The sequence below is a fragment of the Bos grunniens genome, chromosome 12 (assembly GCF_055505025.1).
Source record: "Bos grunniens cultivar Pamir isolate PY7600 chromosome 12, Bosgru_T2T1.0, whole genome shotgun sequence".
In the NCBI taxonomy this organism is placed as follows: domain Eukaryota; kingdom Metazoa; phylum Chordata; class Mammalia; order Artiodactyla; family Bovidae; genus Bos; species Bos grunniens.
Window position 1 is genome coordinate 81,846,209 of NC_141176.1, and position 14,955 is coordinate 81,861,163.

General features: G+C 49.5%; 1 protein-coding gene across 9 annotated transcripts in view; it reads right to left on the reverse strand.

Moving 5' to 3' along the window:
• The window catches only part of STK24 (serine/threonine kinase 24), a 145,171-nt gene that overhangs the window by 48,539 nt on the left and 81,677 nt on the right, over nucleotides 1-14,955 (reverse strand). For 5 of the 9 annotated variants that reach the window (XM_086330354.1, XM_086330347.1, XM_086330350.1 and 2 more), the window contains exon 2: nucleotides 4,588-4,818. Coding sequence is in view for 5 of the 9 variants with exons in the window: in XM_086330347.1 (XP_086186473.1) it covers nucleotides 4,588-4,818 (231 nt within the window). In the remaining 4 variants the exon portion in view is untranslated. Of the gene's footprint in view, nucleotides 1-4,587; nucleotides 4,819-12,294; nucleotides 12,394-13,762; nucleotides 14,016-14,669; nucleotides 14,763-14,955 lie in introns of those variants that run through there. The other 4 variants (XM_086330349.1, XM_086330352.1, XM_086330346.1 and 1 more) reach the window with 3 other exon arrangements.

Sequence of the window (14,955 nt, forward strand, 5' to 3'; positions counted from 1 at the left end):
CTGATTTGCATTGGTTAAACTGGCCTGATATTTAAGAATATTACAGAATGTACTATAAAAGAAAGTGATAACCCTAATTTTAATATGCTAAATGTTAAGACTTAAAACTTGCCAAGATAGCTTTTCCCTTAATTAAAAAAAAAAATCTTAAATTAGTATTTAACTAAAAATCTAACATGCTGGACAGTTTACCTATCTGATTTCAATCTTTACAGTAATCCCACAAGATACGAGACAGTTAGGTAATCATGATCTAGGATTCAAGACTAAAATCCTGGCTTATAAACTCTTAAGCAAGAATCTCAAAGTAGAGATTCTAAAACGCTGGCAATCTTCCCAAGACCAAAAGACCTACAGAGCTGAGATGCTGAACAGAATGAGTGACTCTAATGAATGCTGCTTAAAAAGAAATCAGGCTTAGATTGAACTATAGCACCGCACTCTCCACTGGTACAGTCTTATGTCTTCACAGAGTAACTTAGAGCCAAAGAAGTCTCTCTCTCCTGCACACCACACCCAAACCACTCCTCACTCCCCCCACACACGGTTTCATTATGACCTTGTATTTTCGTGGCAGAAAGTTCCAGTGGTATTACATAATGGTTGGGATACAAAAGCGTTTGGTTAATATTCCTGCTGGTTTTAACTTTCCCCAAATTAAACAAACTACAGTGAATGAAACTTCTATGGCATGTGATCATCTTCAAGACCTTTTCAGGCCTCAGATTCATCAATGCAAGTTTTCACTGTTGCATTATTCGCCCTCCTCCCTAAATTGGTGGTGGTGTTTTTGTTTTTACTCTGGAGGTGGGGAGGCGGTGAGTGGGGGAGGGGAGACAGGCTACTAGCAACTCTGTAATTTGATTTTAGCTACCCAGTCAAAATTCGCTCCACTCTGCTGACCTTCAGCAACTTTCAATATATTTAGATCACTCACCTATTGTTTTTTAATTTCTCCTTAAGTACAGCACTGAAACAAAAGCATAATTATGAGACCTTCTAATGCAAATCCAGCAAGAGAGAAACCAGTCTCCGCTCTCTTCCTCTTTACTCAGTCTCGCTGTGTGAAAGTCCCTTTTCAGTTCGGTGGCTCAGTCATGTCTGACTCTTTGCAACCCCATGGACTGAGCACGCCAGGCTTCCCTGTCCATCACCAACTCCCAGACCTTGCCCAAACTCATGTCCATTGAGTCGGCGATGCCATCCAACCTGCCTTCAATATTTCCCAGCATCAGGGTCTTTTCCAGTGAGTCAGAGTCCCTTAACACAAGGTGAAACCCTGAGGTCCTCTCCCCGTCACCACTTAAAGGACTAAAAACACTATCTCTGAAAGCTATGGGGAGTTTAACAAGGCAGGAACAGCCACATGAAGCACAATAATTTTCAACTTTGTGTCAAAGATTCATTCCTCTTACATGTCAATTTAAAGTGTATCTTACTAGACAGTATGGTGGTTGTGGTTTAGTTGCTAAGTCGTGTCCAACTCTTGCAACCCCATGGACTGTAGCCCACCAAGCTCTCTGTCCATGGGATTCCCCAGGCAAGAATACTGGAGTGGACTGCTATTTCCTCCTCCAGGGGATCTTCCCCACCCAGGAATGGAACCAGGGTCTCCTGAATTGCAGGCATTTCTTTACTGTCTTGAGCCACGGGGGAAGCTACTTGACAGTACGGGAAGTGAAAGTGAAGTCACTCAGTTGTGTCCGACTCTGTGACCCCATGGACTGTAGCCTGCCAGGCTCCTCCACCCATGGGATTTTCCAGCCAAGAGTCTTGGAGTAGGTTGCCATTTCTTTCTCCAGGGATCTTCCCAACCCAGGGATTGAACCTGGGTCTCCTGCATTGCATGCAGACACTTTACCATCTGAGCCACCAGGGAAGCCCCTGGCAGTATGGACCATACTAATCAAACTACCCAATCCTACAGAGCGGAGATGGTAAGAAAACAGCCTCTGGCTCATGACTGAGGGTCTTCCTCTGGGCCAAGGAATTTTGTGTGACTCTCTCACAAAAGAGTGGGCCGAACAAGGGGTCTGGATTCTCATCCTGCTCAAGTTACAGTAGTTAACACTGTTTTAACAAGAGCAGTTCATAGGTTTTCATCAAATGTGACAGAAAGGTTTAAGAAATGAAGGGTGACTTTTCACAACAGTGATATTATTCCTGGCATTTTTGAGGCAGTTACATTCTCTGCAGGACAATCTGCCTGGTGAAATACATGAAGCACCACAGACAGAATTATTACCGCTCTTCATCCTGCCTGAGCAGAGCCAGTGGAGAAAGTCACCCCTGGGGTTTTTCCGCTTCCCTCTGAGAGCAGATGGCCTTGGAAAGGACTGCCTGGTCAGCACTAAGCCGGTCTGCTCTGCAGCCCTCGACTAGATGGCCCTTTCCAGGCTCTCCCGGGTCAGGAGACTGGCCAGGGCGTGTGGGCAGAAACAAGGTACCCTGGGTCCCGGCCTGGGTGCATGAGAACTCCCCACAGGAGCCTCCATTTTCACCCCCGAGCTGACTTAGGGAGGAACATGAGAGAAGCGACATGAGAGCAGGAACCTGGGTTCCTAGTAACTGGAGGAAAACCAGCCATGGGTCAGGCTATGCGTGAGCAGGAAATAAACTTCTATCATATTCAGCCATTAAAAACCTAAGTTCATTCCAGGAGCAGCTGACATGAGGTTAACTCACTCACTGGCCGACTCTGGAATGAGGTTAGACTGACTTGGGATTAGCGGCTCAGGCGAGACAAGACATGCAGATGGACTCTCTCTGTAGACACGCACGGTCAAGACGATGCCACGTTTGGCCACAATAAAGCAATCTACTCGGTACGCGGTAAAAATTCTGCTGAGGAGCCGAGGCTGAAGAGGACACCTCTGAACCACTGCTCCTGCACTTCCATAGTGAGATATTAGCTGGTATATTCATCAGCAAAAATTCGTGAGGTTCTTCCATACTTCCTTTGCCAAAGCGACCGTAATTCATGTTAAAATTACAATGCCTGCATACCACGTGAAACCCAACTCTGGATTTACTACGAAACTATGTTGAAGTCATTTCTCAAAGGATAAGTGATAATCAGCAGACAGAGCTCAAGATGAGTCTCTTTAGCCGTTAAGTTTTTTCCTCTCAACAGAAATTTAACATCAAGACGACCTTTGCCTTCCCGTGTGGAAGTCACGTGTGCCCATCTCTCGTACCATGAAAATGATGGAGCTTCTTTACAGCGCTTCCCCTTTGCCCCATCGAGACCCAAGCTGGATGCTCCCCCACGGCAACTGTCATTGCCACCCCCCTCCTTCTTACTTCCAACCTCAGTGGATACATCCTCCACTGAGAGGTAATTTGAGATAAATGGAAATAAACCCAGCCAATTAAGAAAGGAAATTAACACTCAATAAGTACCCACGACACGCCAGTACTTTCATATACTCAATTCTATTTACTCTTTGCCACAATGAGGTGTATACCATGATTTTCCATTTTACAAATGAGGAAGCAGGGAAATTTAAACACAAAGTCCAGGACAACTGACTCCGAAACTTATTCTTCCCATTTCAAACTGCTGCACTTGACCTATGACATACTGCCACTCTTTAGGCAATGAAAAAAAGATAGCATTACCATCCAATATTTATTTCCTTTAAATATGCATTTCAGTGAATCAACAGCTCACCAATGTCCCATCCTCCCACTTATACCTTATTACCGCATTTCCACAAAATCGAAGCCTGCACCAGGCCTCTGAGGTCAGAGCAGGCTGATGGCTACAACACGGCAACCCGAGAGGACAGACCCGGGGCAGGATAAGGCCTGGCCTTGCATTACCCGGGCGCACTGCTGCCCACCCCTCAGGAAGTTCTTTCTATCTGCCAAGTTCTAGTTTCCACAAGAATTATTTCAGAAAGCTTTTCACCAACTCTTTTAAGATTTTTGAAACCAGTAAGACAGATATATGTCAAGGAACCTGAAACATGAGGAACAATCTCAAACTTTTCACACAGGACTGGGAAACCGTCTTTAACAGAATTCTTCCCCACCTGAAGAACTGCGTGAAGGTTGAGGACTATTTGTAGTATTATACTGTAACCACCACTTTAATTATTTACTAACTGAGAATTCTTCGAAGTCAAACAGAGATAAAATAGCTCACTAATCAACATTCTCAGTTCTCAGCAGTTAAAAAAAAAGACACTAAATTAAAACACATTTGATATGAAAATATCAAAAGACTCATATTCTTAGGTTGGCCTGAGTCTTCATCACAAACCATGCTAAAATTAATTGATGAGTGGCTGTCATTGTAACAGCTTTAAAAAGAATGCACTTTTGATGACAAGGTCTTACTCAGAGCTTACGCTTGTTTGAAAGAGAATTTCAACATCAAACACTTTCTACTGAAAATACATTTCCGTCAGTGACATTTAAGATGAGAGCACCATCGGAGCCAGGTCCTTTCAACTGCAAAGGCCGGGACACTTCTTCCTGAGAGGCTGCTGTGCTCTTTACTGAAGTCCCTCCCAACCACGGCTCACATCTCAGTCAGGCTCGGCCCAATGGAAACGCGTGTTCGCCTCTTTTGAGCCTTACCTTCAGGTAGGATCCGTAATATTTGGTTACATAGGGACTGTCGCACTGACTCAGCACTGTGATTTCCTGCTGAATATCCTCGATCTCATCTTCTGCCTCCTCCAGGTCAATGATTTTTATGGCGACTACTTTCTGAGTCCGATTGTCAATGCCTTTGAACACCTCGCCGAAGGAGCCCTTCCCGATTTTCTCCAGTTTGGTAAAAAGCTCTTCTGGATCTGCTTTTAGGTTCTGCAGGAGAGAAGGAAAAAGGAAACTTCAGTAACTCACAGGGGTACTGACAACCGCTAGACCACGGTCTTTCAAGGTCAGATTCGTTTTCCTCACTTAAGGATCAGGCTGGTGGTAATCATGGGTCTTCACGCTCAGGACACAAACATTTCTCAATCTCACCTGCGTGTGCAAGTTACACTATCAAACACAGCAAATGTGCAAACAGGAACAGTGACCCAGCTCTATTACAGAAAGTGAGGAAGGCTCCAGCTTTTGTATAAACAAGTATCAAACCACTTATCTGAACATGATATATGGATTTATTGATAAATCACTCATGTCTAAGCAAAAATTCTACTTTTCTCCCTACACGCCCCGCCCCCAACTTTCTTAGGTAGGTATATAGTGAAACATAGGTTAACCAGCAACATCATCTAACAGAGAAAAAGACATACACCCTAGCTTGTTTCTGAGAAGGCCGTGTCCAACAAACACAGTGCCATGCATCTGCACTTAACTGCTGCTGCCTTGGCCTAAATATTTAACCGGATCCCAGGAAAGGACGCCCAGTGTCCTCGCTGCCCCATCCGGGCCAGGCCAGCAGCTCTCCCGCCAACCACAGGCAGTGAGCGAGCCCTGAGGAAAAGCCCCAGGTCAACCTGAGGAATCGGGAGAAACACTAAATCACTATTTGTTTCAGGCACAAAGTTCTGGGGTGATATGTCACCCTACTGATAACAGAAATCAACAGAGATCACTGACCACTGCCAGACAAAAGTGTCCATTCCTGAGGACAGGGTCCAGACAGACAGACTTTCTGTACTCGGGCGAAGAGTGTGTCATTTCAATAAACTGCCCCTTTCCATTGTGCTGGGTTTAAAACCACTTAGGAAAAAACAGAAGTTTTCACTACTCCCTTGACCCTCCTCCCTGAGGCCCTTTCCCAAGCATCTGCACCCATGAAGTCAATGGAGGTCTTCTGCCTCGCTCCTGCTCAAGTATGGTGCAGCATTCCACCCTCTGCCATTGGGCCACCAGCTGTAAACCGAACTGAAATCCACCCCTGGCAAGAAGGGAGCCACAGACTCCCCTGGTGGTGCAGTAGGTGGGAACCCACCTGCTAATCCAGGGGACACGGGCCCCATCTCTGGCCTGGAAGGCTCCCACCTGCCCCAGAGCAACTAAGCCTGTGGGCCACAACTACTGAGCCTGAGCTTGATACCCCTGGAGCCACCACACCACAACCACTGAAGCCCGTGAGCTTGGAGCCTGTGCTTTGCAACGAGAGAAGCCACTGCAACCGAGAAGCCGGTGCACAGCAAAGAAAGAGCAGCCCCTGCCTCTTGCCACAACTAGAGAAAGCCTGAGTGAAGCAACGAAGACCCAGTGCAACCAAAAAATAAATATATTTTTAAAAAGAAGGGAGCCATCTGTCAAGATGATGACGGCAGAGCCCTGAACAAACAAGGGTCCCCGCCCTTCGGCAGTTCTTGCACAAGACTGTCACCAAGCGCTGCAGCCCGTGCAGTGCGGTCAGGAAATCAAAGCCAGAGATGACCTAGTGCACAAAGGAACGTCAAGATTCTGCGGCCAGAATCCGCTCTCCGAAGACAGAAGATCTCCTGGGAAGGAGGGGTATCATCCTGCCGACCATCTCGATAATTCTCTTTTCAGAGAGGTCTAAGCTGAACCAAGCACTGGTCATCATCCGAGGTTTGAAAGGCCTGCCCTTCACCCCAGCCGTCCCCCACGTGCCTGAAAGGCAACCAGCTCCTGAGCAGGAGTCAGGACACACAAAGGCTTGGTCTTCTCTGAGCAGGGAAAGCCAGGACCCTTCCCCATCCTTCCCCTCTCCTAGGGCAATGAGCTGGGGAACTTGGGCAGAGACCGGGGGCGGGGTGGGGGGTGGGTGTTGCCTGCACAGATTCCAGATTCCAGACCAGTCACTCAAGAACATCACTTCGATGCCCAGTGGAACTTTCCCAGTCCTGCAGCTGAGCCAGGAGATCATTACTCCATGGCCGAGGGGGTGTGAGTCTCACAAATTCACTAAGGTCTGTCTAGTCAAGGCTATGGTTTTTCCTGTGGTCATGTATGGATGTGAGAGTTGGACTGTGAAGAAGACTGAGCGCCGAAGAATTGATGCTTTTGAACTGTGGTGTTGGAGAAGACTCTTGAGAGTCCCTTGGACTGCAAGGAGATCCAACCAGTCTATTCTGAAGGTGATCAGCCCTGGGATTTCTTTGGAAAGAATGATGCTGAAGCTGAAACTCCAGTACTTTGGCCACCTCATGCGAAGAGTTGACTCACTGGAAAAGACTCTGATGCTGGGAGGGATTGGGGGCAGGAGGAGAAGGGGACGACAGAGGATGAGATGGCTGGATGGCATCACTGACTCAATGAACATGAGTCTTAGTGAACTCCGGGAGTTGGTGATGGACAGGGAGGCCTGGTGTGCTGCGATTCATGGGGTCGTGAAGAGTCAGACACGACTGAGCAACTGAACTGAACTGAACCTATGTGATCCCACCGAACTAACTGGCCCCTGGGTTTGTGTTTCCCCCCTGAGGGAAGGACTGGAGAGAAAAATAACAGAAAAAGGAGCACCTCTCCAGATTACATGCACCTAAGAGTGGGGATCTGGTACCCACCAACCAAGAGATGTGTCTAAGAGACGGCACTCCCTTACTGATGTCTCCTCTGCTCGCACCTCTCCACATCCCTCAAAACCTTCCCCACCTGGGTCAGGAAACAGCCCAAGATCCTATCTGGGGGAGCCTGGAGGTTAAGTGAAAACTTTCAAGAGATGACACTAGCTTATCCTAATTCTTATGGCTTCAGTCTTTTCCATCACCCTCCTCACCACAGCAACTCCAAGCCATCTGTCTCTGCAAACTTTGGTCAGTGAAATTCTAAGCCTTTCTACCCACTCACACTTTGTCTTAACTTCAAAATTTAGAAAAAATCAGGGCATTCATTACATGCCCTAAGGTCAGGATCCTTGAAACCGACCAAAATATGGAGACGCTGCAGCTCCCCCGGGGTAGGGGGTCCAGGCACAAGTCTGGGCTCTGCAAAGGCTCCCAATGTCCCTTCCCCATTGAGCTCAGGAAAGCCTGGCTCAAGATCATGGAAGAGCCAAAACCAAGGGAACGTACCCAGGCGATCTGGGATCACCAGTTCAGCAGATGTTTCTCAATAACTATGACATGAAAGTGCCAGGCTACCGGCTACCCCAAAGCCTGGGATCTCCCGGAAGCTGGACGTCAACAGGAATGAGCGCAGGCGGCACAGGGAGGGGTCCGGTCCCTGAACCTTGAGGAAGGATTCTGATCCCCCTGAGAAAAGAAACCCCGGGGTGCAATGCCTGCTCCCCACCCCCCACTGGAGCACCCAGCTGGAACTCTGGCCTCTATGGTCATTCAGCCCATTTCATGATCCATCGAGAGAACTCATTAAAATACTTCCGCGATGACTTAAGTATTTTATATTTTTAAACCTGAACAGCTATTACTGTGTTCTTTTGATCACTTCTGGCAATGAAAAACTGCATCTGGCATCACTAATCAACCTTCAAAGGCCCTCAGCTTCAGACGTACTACTTGTACAATTGTGCACACGGCACCACTCTGGGCTGAAGCCAAAATCCAGGAAAAGAAAAAGGAACAGGTTTGCTGTGCTCTAATACCTGCACCTTATCACATCACCAGCCCCAAAGCAACAGACGAGAGGGCAGCGGGGTTCGGCCGCGTCTGGACTAGGCGGGCCCCTTCCTTCTTCTGAACTTGGTAAGCATCCAGAGTGAAGGACAGAACTCTCCTCCTGGAGCCCAACTTGGCCTCAGAACCCCGCTCTCCCCACCTCCCCACAGCACCCAGGCGGGCGCTACAGGCCGGCCGTTTCCCATGACCTCATCTTCCCACGTCGGTTTCCCCATGGGTCCCCTTATTAGCAATGTTACCATCTGTTATTCACAAAGCTGGAAACCCCTGCACCGCAATTCCTGTCTTACGCCCACCGACCAAAACTGTCTCTGCATGCGGTCCCCCGACCACACCAGGCTCACCCACAGCGGCTACACTCCCCAGACCCCCCTGCACACCCTGCTGGCAGAGCTCGGCTTCCTCGCAGCTCATGGTTTTTCCTTCACTGCTTCAAGCAGAGGGGACAGCACACCACCTCAAAGCTGAAGTCACGCACTCACCATGAAGCTGAAGCCCACAGCCCCTTCCCACTCCCACTTCCTGCTGATCCCCTAACTTACCCTCTGACCACCTAACTTCTCAACACTGTCTAGGAGCCACCCAGGGTTACAGGCTGTAGTCATGACTCTGTGGATAGAGAATTCTCCAGGGGCAGAATGACTGAGGGGTAACACTGGGGCTTCCTCATCCCGAGTGGGTGATTCTACTAGAATTCTTGGTCCTTTCTACACCTGGTTCCTTGTGCCCCCAAAGAGGCTGCTATGACTCCACTGTTACAGCTGAAAAGTTCCTGTCTGCTGATGCGAACCTGGAGCCTGGCTCCAGGGCTCCTTTTGGCCAGGGCACGTGCTTCATGACACTGGTATTCATGACATTTTAGAGTATTTTTCCCCTCGAGACTACAATTGCCACTTAAGAACGTAATCTTGCAATCCTGCCAACCTAACCCATCAAAGAGGTGAGCAGCACGGGAACCTGCAGGTGACACCTAACCCCCGTTTAAAAAAAAAAAAAAAAAAATCAAGGGCTTTCCTGGTGGTCCAGTGGTTAAGAATCCACCTTGCAATGCAGGGGAGGTTGGTCCCGGTTGGTCCAGGATGATCCTACATGCCTTGGAGCAACTGAGCCCGCACGCGGCAACTGCTGAAGCCCTCAGGCCTAGAGCCCGTGCTGGGCAGTAAGAGAAGTCACGTAATGAGAAGCCTCCGAACTGCAACAGAGGCGCTCCCGCGTGCCGCAACGAGGAAAAGTCGAGGAGCTCCCGCGTGCCGCAATGAGGAAAAAGCGAGGAGCTCCCGCGTGCCGCAAGGAGGAAAAACCCCGTGAGCAGCAACGAAGACCCCCACAGGCAAAAAATAAATGAGTCAATCTAAAAAAAAACACATCACAATAAAAATTTAAAAAACAAAAAAAAAAAACCCAGCCAAAGTTCAGCTCATAATGAGGAGGAGACAAGGAAAACCATGCAGCTATGGCCTAAAACATTACAAAGTCCTGGGCACACTAAACAGATGCTCGGCTCTGATTCTGCAAAGCATCCTTTGGGGGCAGCAGCTGGACAAGACCTGCGGAGAAAAGACACTACATACACCCCCGCCCCCACCCCAGAGAAGCTACCAAACACAGAGATTCAATGCGGTCCTTCTGAGTGCTTAAACCATCTGCCAGAAATCCAGGCTTCCAGGTGGCCACAGGTACCTGCATTCTAAGCAACCCGAGTTCAGGTCTCAGCTCTACCATACCACCAGCGAGTCATGGAAACACCCCGCCTGCTTCCACATACGTACAACGGTAACACTCCTTACTGCCTAGGATGCCGAGAGGATAAAATCAGAACCTAATGAAAGCTCCTTGAATGGTATCTGCTTGAACAGTCCTTAGTAAACAGAAACCACTTTGGCTGTTACGGTTGCTTTTGTGTGTACTTAACACCGAGCTATTCTTTCTGACAACACTTGGTCAAGATTGAGCAGCTTCTTAGAAGTCTCTTATTTGAACCAGAACCAGAATTAAAACCCAGATCACGAGACTCACAAACCGGCACGCCCTCCATGGCACAATCCTAAAATCAGCTAAAATCCCCCTTCCTCCCTCAGGAAGGGGACAAGGAGAATGCTAGGAGGCCTGAGTGAACATCCTCAGAAAGAGAGAAGGAAGCAGCTGTGAAACTCCCAAGTACAGAGGCCACCCTGGGGTGCACTAGCCAGCGAGGCCAGAGGGCCCTGTGGCCCGGGCGGTGTTCTAACACAAGGGTCCAGGGAGGGCGCTGAGCCACCCGGGCAATGACACCTCCCCACCCCCAGTATGAGGCTCTCAGGGCTAAGAAAGGATGCTTCTGCTAAGTTGCTTCAGTCGTGTCCGACTCTGTGCAACCCCACAGACAGCAGCCCATCACTCTGTCCCTGGGATTCTCCAGGCAAGAATACTAGAGTGGGTTGCCATTTCCTTGTCCAATCCATGCATGCATGCTAAGTCGCTTCAGTCATGTCCAACTCTGTGGGACCCTATGGACAACAACCCACCAGGCTCCTCCATCCACAGGATTCTCCAGGCAAGAAAACTGGAGTGGGTTGCCATTTCCTTCTCCTGGGCGCTATAAATAAGCAAAAGATGGTGCCTATGAGAACCTTCCAAGCCTTCATAAACCTCCCTTTTAAACTTGCCAATAATGGTGACCACTAGATCCCTTAAAATAGAGAAAAGGACTTCCCTGGTGGTACAGTGGATAGGAATCCACCTGCCAGTGCTGGGACACAGGCTCGATCCCTGCCCCCAGGAAGAATCCACATGCCGAGAGGCTACTAAAGCCCTTGTGCCACAACTACAGAGTCCAAGAGCCGATAAGCTACTGCGATGAGAAGCCGGTGCACCACATCTAGAGAGGAGCCCCTGCTCGCTGCAACTAGAGAAAGCCCTCAGACAGCAATGAAGACCAGCACAACCAAAAATAAATTCGAAAAGAAAAGGGTCCGCTCTGCATCAGCAGCCTCAGGAGAAGGGGCTCAAGATGAGCAGAAGGGATTTTAAGTGGCAAAAGGAATGCAGGCCCAAGTTCACGTAGAAAAAAGGCAAAAGGCAGAGGCCTTGGGACACACAGACACCCCACCAGCTAGTCAAGAGGACACAAACACATACTTTTGGTCTGTGTAACAGGAATCCTGTTAATTGTTTCTGAGCAGAAACTTGAATCTAAGAAATCTTGCAAAACAATCTGCAGAAGGTTTGAATGCATAAGGCCGCTACATGCTGACAGTCATAACCGAGCTGGAATCCTGGCTCCCCAGATCACAAAGCAGGTGCAGTCAGAGGCCGTGAAACTCTTCAGTCTCAGACCTGGCCTGGGTGGAACGAACCCTGAGAAAGATGGCTGCCATTTCTGCACGCCCCCCCATTTCCAAATGTGCCCCCGGAAGGAGAGGTTATCTCTGCCTTATGGTGGCTACGGGATCTGCCCCAGGACACAGGACCTGTGATAGACCTGGAAATGGAACTCGGGGCCATCTGACTCCAAAGGGCGAGCATGCTGATAACTGCCTTCCAAGCTCTGGCAGCAGATTGCAACAGAAAGAGCACAAAATTAAGACTCAAAAGACCTGGGTTTCCCTCCTGCAGTAACACACTGCTGCGCAACCTTGAGCAAGGTCTTAACTTCTGGATAAAATGGGAAAAACAATGCCTGAGTGTTTACTGACCTCACAGGTGCAGGCAGAGGATCAAATCCACCCAAGTGCAGAAGGGAAAGTGAGGCCCACCGCAAACCCTTTTGCAGAGCACAGGTGACGGCTGTTACCTTGCAGGGCAGACGCTGGCTCTCAGCAAGCACAGCTAAGGCGAGTGAGGTCGGTTTTAAACCAGCACTCAGCTTTGGAGACATTTTAGAAATCACTATAAAACACTGGCCTGGCAAACACTGGATGGAATCACCGACTCATGGACATGAATTTGAGCAAGCTCCGGTTGGTGATGGACAGGGAGGCCTGGCGTGCTGCAGTCCATGGGGTTGCAAAGAGTCGGACACGAGTTAGTGACTGAACTGAAAACACCGGCCCAAACACAGAAAACAAATCATGCACAACACATGGCCCCGATGAGATGAAAAGTTATGGTCTTAAAGTATGGCTTAACTTCATATTCCTACTTTTTAAAAAAACACAAATTATTCTTCCCATAAATATTTTTAAAGCTAATTAGAACAAATAAAAACTCCTGAAAACTTGCCTCATCGGTTTAATCTAACCACTACATTTCAGGAGGCTTTCCGGACTCAAAGTACACTTGAGCCGTTTGTCTCATCAGGCCTATTGACCCATAACAGGGTCTCCCTCCTAATAAGCTCAAAGCTCACTCTACACCAGCGTCTTTCCCACACCTCGCCCACCTGAAACTCAAGCTGCCCTCTCATAAAATACACACAGGATTATGTATACATACACGTAAGGCCAACGCAAAGTTAATAAACCGAAAAAGCACCCCTCCCCTCAAAGCCAAATACTCTTTTACAGGGGTGTTCCCAGAAATCCTATAACGAGGAGTCTCTACAACATTCAAACCCCACCGATCTCCAGGAGCAGAGGCAGAAAGAAACTTGAGGTGGGGAGGAACCCCCGCTTCTCCCTGGCTGGGGAAGACCCTCCTACACTTCTAGGAAGGCGTCCAGCCACCAGACATGGGTCGTGGCCACATGTCCGTGCGCCCACCCCCACCCGCCACAAGCAGAACAGGAGAACTTCGGGCTCCTTGCTCCAACCTGGGGAGAAGGTCTCAGGGCAGGACTTTCTCTTTCACCCCCTGATGCTGCCTCGGGACCCGGGGAGCCAGAGCAAAGCTACCATGGTTTCCTTCTCCATCAGCCCGCACCCCTCAAAGGCACCAGAGACATGGCGGCTGTCTCTGGGAGGAAGAAGGAACCACCCGAGGAGTCTGCTGTCTCCTCTGCCTTGTCAGAAGGAACTCGGGGGCCAGGGGAGAGACTGCAACCCCGAGGGACCCACAGGGCACAGGGAACCCCACGGGAGGGGAAGGGGGGCGGGCGCAGGGCCAGTGGTTCCCAGCACGGGTGCAACCAGCCAGGACTGCCTGTGAGCCGGCCCCACCAGCAAACCCCAATCCCTGGGGCAAGGGCCTCAGCCCCAGCATTATTTAACCTCCCTGTAACCCACCCTGAAGATTTCACCGTGCAGCCAAGGTTGAGAGTGGGGCCCTGGCCCCAGAGGCCGCCTGCAGTCACAGGCCTGCAGAACTCCCCTCAGCGTGCTCACCTGCTCTCCTCACAGCAGAGCAGGGGGCAGAGGGGCCCCCCGCAGCTTGCGTGTCCAGTCTTTCCTCTCCAGCCTGGCTGACCACCAAGGACACCCATTCTCCATCTCTAGCCCCAAGTGTTTTACATTAACTAGTTGGCTGACTTAAAGTCCCCAAAATAAAAACCGTTGTTGTAGTTCAGTCGCTCGACTCTTTGCAACCCATGGACTGCAGCACGCCAGGCTTCCCTGTCCTTCACCAGCTCCCGGAGTTTGCTCAAACTCGTCCACTGAATCAGTAACCATTATTTACCATTATTTACCACCTGCTTTCAATAGCAGGTGGCTCCAATTAGTTCAGCATTAACAGATTTCTATCCTCAGATGGTCTTTTAGAAGAAGTCTCACTCTGAGCTAACTGATGGGAAGCCACTTTTCAGGGTGAGACCTAAGTCCCAGGTTTGCACAGAAACGGGCTTCCCTGCGCAGCGCATCAAGCCCCCGGCACTCCGGGGGAGCTCCTTGCAGCCCGTTTCCACATCGATCGCTGCCTCCGATGAGCAGCCCGTTGTAGCCTCTCACCCCAGCGCCCTGAGGCACGTGACACGCACCTCACAACCCCATCAGTAAACCCACCTCCCCCACCTGTGTTTCCAGCCACCTGAACAAACACTCGACAAAATGTGACAAAAAAGAAAACCGAGACGGAGATGTTAAATGCATGAACTTATGTCTAGACTTACATATCCAACTTACTAGAAATTCTCCTAAAACTCTTAATATTTAGGGAATCCTAGTGACAGCATTCTATTCTTTTATGTGGATGTTTAAGGTAGAAACGGCAGTTTCTACCTTAGAAACAAAATGCAGTTTTTAGAAAAGCATTAAAACTGAAGTGGAAAAAAGTGATTGCAAACACTCAAGTTACTTGTTTCAGGCAGGACGCGCTTCTGGGATGCGGGATGGGGGTCCAGGCTGGCAGCCGCCCGGAGAAGCCCTCCGCCATCACTCACTCAGGGCCAAGCTCTTTCTCAGGACGGACTGAACAATCTGGGTACGACCATGCCGACCACCTGCCCAGCGCCAAACGCTCCCAGACATTGTGCTGGATGCTCGGCGGGGTCACCTCCTTCACAGCCCCTGCACCCCAAGGCCCGACTGCAGGATGAGCCAGGGGCCTGGGGCTGCAACTCGCCCCGGGTCACGAACCTCAG